The 14,819-nt window shown below is 44.3% G+C and overlaps 1 protein-coding gene across 1 annotated transcript in view; it reads right to left on the bottom strand.

Moving 5' to 3' along the window:
* Positions 1 to 14,819, bottom strand: part of PCSK6 (proprotein convertase subtilisin/kexin type 6) — a 1,364,483-nt gene that overhangs the window by 468,797 nt on the left and 880,867 nt on the right. Inside the window, exon 7 of the mRNA XM_086958053.1 lies at positions 4,004 to 4,176. Coding sequence (XP_086814179.1) covers positions 4,004 to 4,176 — 173 coding nt within the window. The remainder of the gene's footprint in view (positions 1 to 4,003; positions 4,177 to 14,819) is intronic.

Here is a 14,819-nt window from a genome sequence, read left to right as displayed (position 1 = left end):
AAAAATGGGGACACAAGGTACCCCATAGCCTCACATTCTATTCAGAATAGAAATGACACTGAACAGCACAAATTCTATTACCATGGTATTGAACAAGTGACCATAGACAGACGTGGAGGAGATAGAGTATTGAAACTCAGACGCAGAGAGGCACGTTGGATTATGGTACTTCGGGCTGTGGAAGATGGGCTTAATTTGGATACTGAATTACAGTATTTTCTGGGAGACTAGTTATGTCGCTTAACCAAATGAATGTAACTGTATTTGATTTGGCTCCTTTTTGAACTATTTGTAAAACTGTGACCAATGAATTTCATATGATACTTGGGTCCTTCAAATGTAAATGCCGCCACTCTCTTCTCTTTATTATAAAGATTAATACCTTTATCTCCTATAGCTTTGATAAAATTCCAACTATAATGATTGTTATTGGAAAGACACGGGACGCTGAACGCTTTGTCACCACTTAATAATTGAACCAACATGGAGAATTTACTTACCCATATCAATTTACATCACTGGGAATTCATATGGTTGGCGGTACATGGGAGAAGTCTCAAATTAGAGAAATTACTTGGTCTTCATTATACCAAATCCGATTAGTTGGGAATAGGAATACCTATATGTAAATGCTTTATTTGAATATATGTAGTTACATCATGAACCGATGTGGTTCCGCCTTTATTCAGAATTTTACCGAATATATGCGTGTTTTTTCTGAAAATACGAACCTTTTGAACAATTCATGTTGATCAACTTTATCTTACGATCCTCCTTTTTTATAAATAATTAGGACTACAAATATTTCATTGAATATACTGTTATGCTACCGCTAGCTGATTACACTATTCAGAATATTTATTTTGGAGGCACAACGGGCTCCTCCGTATGGATCTATTCTCCATGTTAAGATGGCGGTGAACTAAACCCCCACCTTGACTAATATAGCCCTGTCTTGTCAGAAACACGGACCTTATTAACACGTTCTGCTGATCATTTATTCGATCACGATCATTTGACTATAAAGAATAGAGACAATTAATATCATGATTATGAATTATTTATATAGTTGTGTTACTTTACTGACACAGAATAATCACTCTCGGAGGTCAAATTTGGTTCCTCCATATGGATTCACTCTCCACGTTAAGATGGCGGAGAATTAACTCGCCACCTTTACATGAAGCGGAAGTACTTTCAGACCGGTACTTAAGCAATATGGCGGCCACGGCGCACGCCGATAATCCATGGTGGAGATATACACCGCGCCGTTTTACTGGGATATAGGTAAGAAATTGCCCCGTCATTTACGCGACCCCCTTTTCATAAACACGTACTTTGGAAGGCCTCTGATATTGTGGTTTTCCTCTGTAGACCCAGAATCCGATTATTGAAGGGGAAGTGATATTGCGAAAGGAGACCGTTAGAGGCTAATATACCAAAGATATTGGTAAGGAAATTTTTACTAGCTATTGGTACTTGTCTTAATATATTTAAGTCAGTTGGATTTGGAATCTGAGAATTCTTTATGTTATATTTTTCTGATAGATCCGTTGAGGTACTTATTCATCATCTTGCATAATATATTACGTGGGAGTGAAGAAGTCGAAAGGTACTAATATTCGGCTATTATTATGTTTTGCTAGGGTATACTTCCTTAAGTAATGAATGAATACGGAGAAATGTTACACTTCTCAACGATTTTTAAAGCGATCTATATATTGGAAGGCATTATATGTATGCTGACAGTGGAAATAATTTGGACTCGGTTACAGACTTTAGATTATCATTAGGATAGCGTTTAAATAAATATCGAATTCTAGTGGTGACAGAGCGTTGAGCCTCCCTGTGTTATTCCAGGTACTGTTGACTCCTTGGACAAAAGCATACTGAGAAAAAAAATCTGAGACTGAAGAATACTCGTTTACTATTTAGGTAAAAAATCCTAACACGAATTTGGCGATATACCAGAATGCTTTGTTGTTGTGTATAATTTGACACCGGGATCCACATGCAGTGATTATGGTTACGAACTGTCACTAAAAAACGAGGGTACTGTGTCTTTCTATTCACCTAGGTGGTGTTTTATGTAGTATAACTCAACTCTTTATTAATTAGTGGACTGTTATTATTATTGAGACATGTCATCACATGAGCTTATATTTTGTATTAATTTGGCTTGCAGCCCTGAGGAAGTTGGTTGGCATGAGATAAATGCCCAACGAAACACGTGTTGGCTGCAGTGGACGTTTTTTTGTCAAACTTGGAATCTGATTTTGGAATGAACTTTGATATTCAAATTGAGAATATACTTTTGATTGAATAAAAGACTTGAGAATCAGGATTGACCCCTGAAATTTGGCATCTAAACACGGACTGACGTACTTCAAGATTCGGGTGTCTGAATGTCTATTTGATGTGATTTTGGACTTTTGCTCCTATACGTGTTATTTAATTTTGACTAAGAACACATCTCTTGTATTTGAATATAACTTGAAGTTAGATTGCTCGGCAGGAATACAGATTAAATCAAAAAATTGTTCTTTAGAAGATTTTCTGACTGAAAAAGGCAGAAAAGTGTGGAGCTGTGTATCCAGGGTCCTTCCTGAGGGAGCCGGAAAGAACAACTGACCTAACTGTAACCCCTGAGGCATGATGGGAAGCTAGGGGCAGAGGTGCCTTAAAGGCACAGCGTCAGTTTTAGTACATGCAGCTACAGGTTAGCTTTTCAGTCTTTTTAGACTGGGTATTTGCAATGCAGCCTGGGAGCTGTATATGCTTACAGTGTGTTATAAGAATTTCTACTGCTTTCTAAGCATTAAAACAGTTTCCAAACAAGCATTGGTGTTGTTTCTCATGTTTCTAATGCTAATACACATAAGACTTTATGCAGACTCCAGCACCTTCAGAAAACAAGCCACATTGCACATGAGCAACTATTGAGAACTTAGGCCAAAAGAAGAACCTTCACTCTAACCGATGTTAGAGGGAACATCCTGCTGTCCATGGACATAGAAGAGGCTAAAGTTCTCACCCTGCTAGACCTTTCTGCAGGAAGCAGCATGGTGGCCCAAGAGACTCTCCTAGACAATGTGGGAAAATGGGGTGTGATCTGGGTTGATCCCTATAGTGGATCGAAAGCTACCTTTTGAAATGGAATTAAAAGATGCTGCCCTCGGCAGGGCCCACGGGTGATTTAAGTAATCTCCAGCGTACGTGTATTGACTACTGCAAAACTGAGAACTTGCTTAGCAGAGGCCCACCTCTCAGCTCAGTAAAGTCCCTTGGTGTAAAAAAGAATTGACATAAACACTTGATCTTGCCCAGAAACAGACACGCTTGGGATCTGTGTTGTCTCAGAGCTCTCCTTCTCACAACACATCTGCAGTCACACGCAGCATCAAATTTCAACTTATGAGGCAAAAACCTCCAGATCGTCTAAATGAAGCACTACCTCGAACTCACCAGGGAGCGGTACTACTCCTCCTAGGTGAATGTACCAATGTCTACGTGGGAGGTGCCAAAGAAGAAGCGTAAAAAGATCAGGGGATTATGGGCCAGGCAGAACCTACAGCACTCTGCAAACATCCTTGCAACCTTGAAAGAGCTAATGGCTCACAATAGGAACAGGCGGTTCTTCACAACAGCGCTTCACAGCACATTTGTTTTGTTTCCACACACTGCAAATGACAGGTGTTTCTACTCATGTGTGTAATGGCACTCCAAGGGACCAGCATGGACGCCTGGCCTGGCACCGCGCTTCTGAGAGCGGGGTGGCACGCGGCAAGTACAAGTTATGTATACATGTCCCACCTGCAAAGAGAGCACAAGTATGAGAGCATTGCCTATAGGACCATCTAGAACACGTGCCAAGACGGCGACCACCAGCCTAATCACGCAGAAAACAATCCACCCCCAGCAGTCAGTTTCCCCCCCCCCCCCCCATTCCCCCCCCCCCCATCCCCCCTACTCCAGTGTGTGCTTCTCTCTTTTCCACGCTCACCTTTTTAATGCCTTGCTCGAAGGCGTGCTTGGCCAGCGGGCCCGGCCCGTCCACGGTCTTGCCGTCGTCGTCGGGCCCCCAGCTCGCGCTGTAAATGTCAATGTAGTCGGGCCGCACGCCAAGCGACTTCGCCTCCACGACGTCTGTGACATCCCCGTCTAACATACGGATGCCTGCAAGCACAAAAGCAGGGAACATTAGTGCCCGCTGGCTTTTATCAAAGTGCGGTAATTGCAATCAAAGGCCTTTGTTGGGGGCTGCTGAGAAAGGAAGGGCCGCTGCGAAGTCTGAATGGCCCCACACAATGTAACTATGTGCAGACTAATGAGCGCCGTAGAGGTATTTTCGGATCCCCTCTCGCTCCCGTCCCTCTCTGTGATTTTCTGATTTAATTGCAAGTGATGGGAGTGCATTTCAGCGGCGCTGAACAAGTTCTGCGCTCGAAGGAGTTCTCGGGCTACGTTTCTCCTCCAGCAGAGGAACCTCTGATCTAAGACAGCTGCGGGGAGGGTTAATCAGAACAAAAAAATCTGCCCCGAGTTAGCACATCCGAGGCACTCTCGAAATCGTTGGAGTTATAAATACCCGAGCTGTTTTGTGTTCTTTCTCGGATAGTGAGGCGTTTATGTAATCGCCTAGTTGGTATTAAGCTATTTTAAACGTTGCACAATTCGGGAACAGGCTGAGGATGGCGAGCTGTGATTGTACCATGCATGTTAATGACATTGTAGTTAATTGTAATTGTATTTATACAGGGCACGAGTCAGGGGTACACGCGGGTGGACTACGTCCACCCACTATTTCACAGGGTGCACAACGTCCCACCCTGCCAAGAATTTGGATTTGAAGTCGTCCTAGTGTAATTTCCAAATACCGGGGCACTTTCAACAGAACCTGCATATTGTCTACTTTCCATCTACAACAAGCAACAACGTGCATGGGTAGGACGGGGCTTCGCGCAATAACTCCACTCCACGCTGTTACTTGAAGCGTAAAAGGCCATTTTATTAGGACACGGTTGCAATCATTTAGACTTTATTAACAGTACATAAATGCAAGAAATATATTTTTCCCATCCCATACCGGCACATTCTCCCTTCAGCCTTCTCAAAACCATCTCACCTGTTTGACTCTTCCCCATTCACTCAGTGACCTCCTTCCTCTCCCCATTCTCTCCTTCACTTGCACTCCAAGCATCCTCTGTTGACTTTCCTTCATTGCTCATTGCCTCACGCGCCCGCTATCAGTCACCTGTATACCGTTTTCCCACCCTGAGGAGTGGATCCGCCCGTATGTGACTCACCACCTCTCCAAAGTATCGTAACATCGCTACTCTGCAACCTGCCTTAAACTGGCACGCTAAGACCGATCCAATCCCATGCCCTCCACCTAAAACCTGTAGGGTGGGTGGGTGGACAAACTTTTTATTCCAACTTCCCCCCTCCCCCCCCCCCCCCCCCCCCCCCGGTGGTGCTAAGGTGTCAGAAAGTGGCCGGATCCTCCTCTCCTGACACCTTATATACATTCCTAACTCCCGCCCCTTCCCCAATCTTCTAATCCCTCCCCCACTTTGTCCTTCCGGCCATTGCGCGAATAGCCCTGGGGGAAGACTGGTCTGCGACCTTCAATTCCCCCCGGGGGGCGTCATTCTTATTCCAGAATCCTGCTGGGCCCATAACAAAGGCCAAATTTGAGGGGTCATCAGGCCTCATTTTTTCCGAGTCTCTTGGCTGGGAGCAGTCAGGAGCCTCACACCTGAGGCAAACTGGCGAAAAGTCTAGAAAGTGTTTATTGGGAGATCACAGCAGTAGGAGGAGGTTTGGCATGATTAAATGGAGAGATGGAGGAGGGACGAAATGGAGTAGGGAAATTGCAGTAGTAAATGAGGTCTTGGATGAGTTTGAGGAGGGATACATGAGGGAATTCTTTAGAAAGGGTTGTTTAGGCGAACTTAGTAATACAATTAGTTTTGGGGTGATGTAAGGAGGGAAAGGTCTAGAAATTTTTATTTTAGAGATCATAGTAGTAGAATGAGGTTTGGGTTGAGTCAGTCAGATTAATGAACAGCATCAAACTAGACATTTTTGTTTACACAGCAGATTTGAGCAAATATGGCACATTAGACAAAAAATATCAAACAAGAGAATATTGTACTTGAATTTATATATTGTGGTACAGTGATTCATGGAGAATGGAGTACTGTACATGTTTCCATCTGTTATCACAAGCTACAAGACCGCAGTGTATTTGAGTATCCACGCAGCAGCGAAGGCTTTGGTGCCAATGCACCGGCTACACCAACAGTAGCTACGCCCCTGTATCCACAGGATCCCTCCTTCACAGGTCACTCTGCCGATCCCCACGGATCGTCTCACTATCTAGTATTGTTCAGTTGCTTCCTATGCCTCCCTATCTCATCTTTTTAAGGCCAGGAATTTGCACCAGGCATAAATGCAGGGCCAGCTTTAGCACTCGTGGCGCCCAGTGCGACAATCATTTTTGGTGCCCCCCCATCCAAAGACCCCTTCCTCTGATTCCCTCACTACCCCCCTGCAAAAGTGCTTGTCCCTCATTTCTCCATTGCCCCTCTCTTACATACATTTCACTTGTTTTAAAGACCTGGTAAAGATGGCTTCACTAATCCACTCAGCTATCAACATAACATACAGATCTGTTCTTTGCCACAGGCATATTAACCCTCTGCCCTACTTTATGGCGTGTGAAAACTGACACTAGACAGAACTCGATCTCTCTCTTTACAAGTATCATTAAAAACAAGTTATCTTGACATTTTTATTGCTCCCTGAAAGTTGGATGCACAAGGAACTCTATAGTAGGCGTTTTTTTTTAAATCTTAAGTTATTGCTAACACAGCCCCCTGCCCCCGAGGTCAGTGCCGCACTTCAGGTCAGTGCCCAGTGCGGCTGCACCGGTCACACCGCCCTAAAGCCAGCCCTGCATGAATTACTGAGTGACTGTGACTTTGGAGATGACCCAGTGGACTTTTTGCTAGGTTCACACCATATAAATACCACATACATACATATATATATAGTTTGGTGGAGGTGCCACTGCTCTTCAATTCATTGTTGGCGACACTCCTGGGAATCATCCTCTGGGAACCTTAAAAGAAGGTGGATTAGTGCAAAGCCTGCACCCAGCAGGCACAGGCTTCCTCTAAAAAGTCAGAGCACTGAGTCCATGGCCTGAGAATCAGAAAATGGCAGATCACCAGCTGCAAGTGCATGAGGCCTGTACCTCATTATGAAAGGACAGGGCTCTGGATGTACATGGATACAGCAGTACAGGGAGGAGTCAATGCACTCACCTCTCCTACATTCAATTTACCACATCATACACATTCTAGGACTGTATACGTACATCATGTTCATCTCTTCAGCGGTGCAAAGGGCCTTAATTTTCACCAGAAGCATCAGCCATGCCAGGGTCTACATTCTAATACCGAAATGTGCAGTACAGCCGCCACATCATTTGTGGCCCTCATCAAGTGATGCAGATCGACACATTTGACCTCGGGGGCTCTTTCTATGGCCAGATAAACATTTGGTTTTTGATCTGAATAGACAAGGGTACAATCCTGAACCAACTGGCTTTAAGAGAGAGATGCTATTACTTCACCATGCTAAAGGTGCCAGGACAGCTGGCTGACATTAATTTCTTTCATCCGCTCCAAACACAGAGTAATTAGAACTCTAATGTACGTATTCATTAGTTGTTTTAACTTGGGAGTTTTTTTTCATACACAGACTATGCCACGGGGGCTTCAGAGTCCTGTACAAAATATCAAGTTGGGGGTAGTATGGTCCAGGCAGTATAGAGAACAAGCATTTGCAATGCAATAGGTCTCACATTTGCGAGAGTTTAAGCTATTGGGATTGTAAATGAGAATGCCTTTTATTTATCTGTTTTGCTGATTAACACATAAATACAAGGCATTGTCATTTACAATGCCAATAGCTCAAACTCTTGTAAATGTCAGACCAATTCATTGTCCCGGGCTGCTAGGAAAGTGAAAGCATGCATGGCGGCGATGGCGCGCTGAATGTTGCAGGAAAGCATGTTGTGCCTGCAGTAGGAGATCATTAAAGAAAATAGTGCTGACCGACAAAAAAAGATGTACCGTTTAACAATGAAATAAAAGGGCCATAAAACGGAAATTATGGCCTGGAATACCACTACTACTCTGGTTGAGACAGTACCCTCAATGCGATATTTAGGCATCAGAATTTTTCAAGATATTAATAAGCTCGCCGTTAAAAATCTGGAGCGAGTACATAATGAATGCCGGAAGAAGCTTAAGGCTTGGAACCACCTCCCTTTATCCATCTTTGGGAGAACTAACTTAGTTAAAATGTCTATCCTGCCTATATATACGTTTTTGTTTAATTCGATCCCAATGGCTTTTGACCCTAAACAATTGGCGAAGTGCCAACAGGATGTCAATTCATTTGTCTGGAGATATGGAGATATGGAGCCACACGACTGGCGTGGAAGAAGTTGAGGAAGAGGAGGCAAAAAGGGGGGTTGACGCTGCCTGACCTTCAGTATTACGCCTGGGCATTTGAGTTATCTTACTCTAGATTGCTCCTAAAGACACCAATGGATAATGCTAGGGGAAGAATGTTTCGAGCTATGTTAGAAGGTGCCGGTCTTCCACCAGCTGGCTTTCTTTTTAAGTTTGGAGACCAGAAATTTTTCAAAAAAGTTAAATTAAAGACTCTTCAATCACTGGCGAGGAGCTGGTCTATAATTAGGAAGAGGCTGGGGCTCGGCTATTTCTCCAATGCGGCACCTCTGTGGGACTCACCTGGAGCTCCAGCGTGTCTTAAAGGCAGTTTAGCGGGTCCTATCAAAGAGGCCGTTTTTTTGTCCTGGGGAGAGTTGGTGGCAGGATGCTCCATGATTTCTTGGGAGGATCTGAGGGAGAAAGTCGGACCGCACCTTTCTACCTTTAAGTATATACAACTAACTAGTTGGGCTCAGGCAATGCTTAGGAAGAGGGTCCCCATTGGGAAAGAAAGTCAACTGGAAAGTTTATTGGTCACGAGACCAAGGGGGGGCAAGGAGGTTGCATGTTGGTACTGGGGGATTCTAGAAGAAATAGATGGAGATTTTAATCTCCCTGAGCAATTATGGGCAAGAGAGATGGGAGATCAGTGGGATTCGAAGTGGCAATTTTCATTTACTTTGCTAAACAAGCTTGTGAAACCAGCTTGGCTGAAAAGAAACCACCTTTTCACGCTACATCTAAATATCAACATGGGAAAAGTTGTAACAAATGTAATCTGCCGGAGGCTTCGGATGTTCACATGTTCAAGGACTGCCCAGCAATCAGCTATTTTTGGGAGAAGGTTTTGGAGGCTCTGTCTTCTATGCTTAATACAACATTGCATATCTCTCTTCCCCTGATTATCTTTGGATTAGATGATAGCATCACTGGGCAGGCTAGATCCTTTCTGTTTTATTCAATCCTCCTGGCTAGGAGACAGATTTGCAGGTTTTGGGTAGACTGGCTACCCCAACTTTTTCAGGATGGTTGACATCGCTCTACGAGGTTTCTAGGGTGGACCTGGCCAGATCCTGCAGCAGGAAAAAGCTTGCTTTTTGGGACTTTTTGGTAAATTGGAGGTAGAATGCCCGGGGTTGTTTTTTTTTGTTTTTTTTTCCCCCGGGTCCTATGATTATGCCTGTTTCCTACTCCATGGACCGGTTGAAGGGTCTTCCCAGGTTTGGGCTGGTCCAACAGGCGTTAATACGTCTAGATGGGGAGATCTAGGTCTCCCTGTTGTGTGAAGAATCCCTTCTCCCGCCAATAATAGCTTTTGCGCGCCTGGGTCCGTGCCATGTTAACATATCCGAGGGCTGGTTACGGAGGCGTTGTGGTGGTTGGAGGTTGTTCTTTATACTAGGGTATCGGCAAATGAGGACAAAAAAAAAAAAAAAAAAGGGCCAGTCCTCATGGGAGATTACAAATGAAAACAAGGCGGTGCTAAGGAGGGACTGACAAGCCTGTTATTGTATCAGAAATCAGCATTTACGAAGGACAATGACACAATCCATTGACAAATATGGGCGGAGAGTGTGCAGGGGCTCTATTCCATACTCATTTACAGCATGCTGTAGCAGCTCATGCTTTGCCCAGGCTCAACCTAAAAAGGGTAACCACTAGTAAAGACTGTCATTACATAGAATGAATCTAGGTAACGATACAGAAAGTGATTTGCTGTAACGCGGGGAGTGGGTCAGCCCCTTTCGGAAACGGCCAGACCCACACTTCTCTTGGGGACTTACTCATTGTTTGGAAGTATGTATTCATTGCTTGAAGTAAGTATAGTGCTCCCAGGGGAAGACAAAATGGTGGCCATGTTTTCCTTGATTTTGGAGGAGTCGGCAACCCATTGAAATGGGCCGTACTCCCTCCGGGGGGATCATTTTTATATTAACAAAAGCATGTGTCAAAGGCTGTCCAATTAAAATATGGCCATGCCATACTGATTCTGACTGGCTGCCATCAGCCACCCGAAGGTTCCTGACACAGGGGCCCATTAAAACAATTAAAATAGGGCAAAGTGTCAGGTCTACTCGGATTGGCTGCTCGTAAACAGGTGGAACAAACCCTGTGATGAAGGTCAAAGTGAGTCCTGTGAGAAATGTCAATTCGCATCCACCTATGACAGACAAACAATCCAGCACTACTCATTGTAATGATAATGAATTGGATATTACACTTGACCCTTAATTTCTTTTTGGGCATTTGGAGCTGTGGGCTCTAGTATATATGGAGTTGGGGTATATGGTGGGATTTGGCACTGAACGGTTAACCCATCTTGCAAACACCCACTGAATGCAACAGTTAACACTAGCTTCTCTGTGTGTGCTGGTGAATCACATGAGTGTGGAGTGATAGTGGCAGTTTGGGATGCACTTTCAGAGATAGAACAGAGGAAGCACATGGACTACAGAAAGTCATTTTGACCTATTGGCCAGGGCCAGGAGAGAAAGGCTGGGACATTCCTTTCTAGAACATTTACACAGCTTGAGTCGGAGGTCAATGGTCTGGAATTCACTTTGAGCTCAAAGGGTGAACTAGCTAATAAAGAGGTACGGCGTAGTGGTTAATGCAAATAATGTTTTTTGGGCAGAAACTAGTCTCATAGTAGGGACACAAGCCCTGAAACAGGGCTTACTTATGGTCTTGGTGAGGTATTTCATGAAGTATTCTGAGTTATTTTACAAAAGCATTATGCAGTACAAAGCATGATGACATTAAGGGAGAGCAGCAAGCCTAAATCTCTTGAGAATGCTGTGATAAGTAGGTTAAGTACAAAGTTAAAAATACAGTGTTGATTAATTTTGATGAAGGAGATGGACCTGGGAAGCACCGACTTTTTAATTAAAGCAGTCTGGACACAGTGCAGTTTTAGAGAGAATAGTTCTGGAGGTATGTCCTGGGATAATGGGTCCATTTATTTTGTGTTTTGGGAACATTACATCATGCTTTTTAAGTTGGGTATCCTGATAGGTGAGGAAATTGTCTACACTCAATCTTCCTTGGGCTGGTTAAATGTGTTGCGAAAGCAGTGCAAATCAAGACACTCATTGTTTGATATGGCCCTTATTAGGGGATTTCCCTAAAACGTTTTGCTTTTTTTCCTCCTGGTTTTTCTGGACATTTCCCGACAGTAATGCAGTGCACAAGCTAGAACGTGGTGCCTGATATAGCCTTTCAAAGATGTCTCAAGCCTGCTGTTAAAGGCCTGTGTGAGTGCAGTTGCACACATTGGAATTTTTAAACCATACCCCATTCTGAATGGGTCGTTCACTACTACAAGGACATCTCTAGGGTAAGCCCTGAGGGGCGACGTTATCCCTTCTAAATCATTGACCAATGCTGTGTGCCTTTCTCTAACAGTAAAGCACCCCTAGGGTGAGCCCTACGGAGGGAGCAGGTGATAGGTAAAAGGCAGGGAAGGTACAAGTGTGCGTTCCCTGCTCAGGTAGTGAAGAACCCCCATAAGTGTTTTTACTAACTATGAGCTCTGCTCTCCCTATAGGCTAACATGGGGAAGATGGCTCGGATTATGCTAAATTGCAGTGGTGGCTTGTAGTGGAGCAGCCTCATATTGTTTACTATCATGGGATTCATAATGACAAATCCACCCTTGTGGTAAAGAAAGATTTTAATTAATAGCTTAGAAATGCCACTTCTAGAAAGTGCAAAAAGAACAATGGATTGATAGAATGTAGAACAATGTGACACATTGACCCCAGTAGAGAGATCTGGGCCTAAATCCATCATTGCTTTGCTCTGCATGCCATTCTAGTTTGACCTCAGACATATGCAAATAAATCTTGATCCTGTTCCAAATGGGAATACTACAGGCCAAACTCCCAGCCCTGGACTGGAAACAAGCATCCTAGGACCTAGGACCGGTTTCAGGGTTTCACCCCTCATCAGCCAAGATAGCTTGACTCCATCGGCATGGAAAGCACGGGACCCACGTTTGGGCATACCCATCCCAGTCGGAGTGACAAATGAAATAAGAACAATTAATGGAAAGAATGCAGAACAATGTCATACCCCAGTACAGAGATCTGGGCCTAAATCCATAATTTTTTGCTTCCCATGCCATTCCAGTTTGAACCCAGCCATATGTAGATCAGTCTTGACCGTGCGCCCAATGGAAACAGTCCAGCCCGAGCTTGTTTCTGGTTCAGGGAAGACATGCTTAGTAGTTCGAGCTGGACTGTTCCCATGAGGCACAGGGTCAAGACTGGTTTGCATATGGCTGGTCCTAACTGGGGTGGCATGGTGAGCAAAAGAACAATGGAGTTAACCCAGATCTCTTGACTGGGGTTGAATGTTTGATTTGCTCTGCATTCCGTCCACCATCTGTGTGTCTTTTGCATTGTCGCCCTAGGTGCACCGGGTATGCACAGACGTGTGTCCCGGGCTCACTGTGCAAATGGGTTCAAGCTAGCTTGGCTGATGAGGGGTGATGCCCCAAAACCAGTTGGAGGAAGCTTGTTTCCGGACCAGGGAGGACCTGGCTTGGCAGTTCAGGATGGACTGTTCCCAAGAGCCTCAAGAAAAGAGAGGGATCCTACTCGCCATAGGGACAGAACACCAAATTGACACTAGGTCTAAAATAAATTCCCTTTGGGATACCTCAATAGCATTCCAAACTCTTCTCTCATCACATTCAAAAAGCAATCACCTAAAGAGTATAACAGTAGCCAAAAACCCCAATATGTAAGTGTTTATTCAATAAACAGATACAGTAATTTAAATTTATTTAAAAACTATTTAAATCCTTTTTCCACTTTGAATATTAAAATTACAATTTCATCACAAATTTCAAAATGTAAAGCAAAATATAAAACAAAGTGCAAGTCAATTTATGTAATTCCAGGACCAACAATGACGATCAATTCAACATTTGGTAATATTCTTCTCTTATTATATCTAAAAAAAACCCATATGGTTTATACAGAATTATTTTTTAAGAAGCGGCGTGTTTTGGTGGTATCAGCAGGTCCGAACACATTCTTCAGGCTTAAGTTAAGAAGTATCCCAGCACTTTTATTGTGGTAAAAACGTATGGACTGTCTAACAGGGAATAATTTCCTCCAAATATCTATCCTCCATTAGCATAAAATCACGGAGTTGAATGGGAATCTCACCGCTTCTTCCCAAAAAACGTGAGAATACATTTCTGTCACAGTATACTACTGCTCATCCCTTCAAATCAAACGTCCTGTAAGGGATATGGTCCACCTGCTTTGTTCGACAAGATAGCAAAATCATCCAAAAAATAATGTCTTTTGTTGATAATCGCAAGCACCTTTTTCTGTTTAGGTGGTCACCTCGATTAGGAAGGTAGGCTCATTTCTATACTTCACTACTGTTGCAGCTTTTGTTGCCGTTTTTGCCACTGCAATCATGTACGGGGGCCAAGTGCATCGTATTGCTTAAAGGAACTCAAAAAATCTCTGTGTGACGAAAACAAGACTAACTTCCTAATCGAGGTGACCAATCGAGGTGGGGCCTCAGCACAAACAAGCATCTCATTTGTGGAGAGCGGATTCACATGCTGAGGTACTCCGCATATTCCGCTTCGTTGTCCGTGCCGCATCTCTCTTGTGCGACCCGCCAACTACATGCTCATTGCCCATGGTGTTGGATTCACAGGTTGCGACCCTCGAAGGGAAGGTGCATACATAGTAGTGCCTCACTCTACCTCATGCGGTATTACTAAAATTGCGACTGTGTGTGTGGGACCGGATTGTCTGGTACGACTCATACCATCGCTTACCAGAGGTTATGCTTCATTCCAGGGAGGTACAGCGCATCCTACTGTCGGGTTAATTGTAACCGGATTATCTGGTGCAATTCGTATCATAGCGCACCAGATGTTGTACCTCAGTCCAGGGAAGTACAGAAAACCCGACCGTGGGTTGATTATGACTGTATCACCAGGTAGGTCTCCCCCCTCAACCGCCACACGGTCCTCCTGTGCTGCTGTCCAACTGCTGCCACCCGCTGTGACCAGGATCTCTGCCTGAGTCCGACCAACCGCCCTCATCCTCCTAGACCTCACAGCCGCCTTTGATATAGCCATCGTACCCTAATATCCCGCCTCCACAGCGCCGGGATCCAAGGTAAAGCCCTGGACTGGATCATCTTGTTCCTCTCTGACAGAACCCAGAGAGTCCGCCTCCCTCCCTCCCACTCTGCGGCCACCGAGATCAGCTGCGGCATACCCCAAGGCTCATCGCTCAGCCCAACCCTATT

This window comes from Lissotriton vulgaris, chromosome 2_1 (assembly GCF_964263255.1).
Source record: "Lissotriton vulgaris chromosome 2_1, aLisVul1.2, whole genome shotgun sequence".
Lineage (NCBI taxonomy): Eukaryota > Metazoa > Chordata > Amphibia > Caudata > Salamandridae > Lissotriton > Lissotriton vulgaris.
Note: the sequence above shows the minus strand (reverse complement) of the source record. Positions and strands in the feature narration are given on the sequence as shown.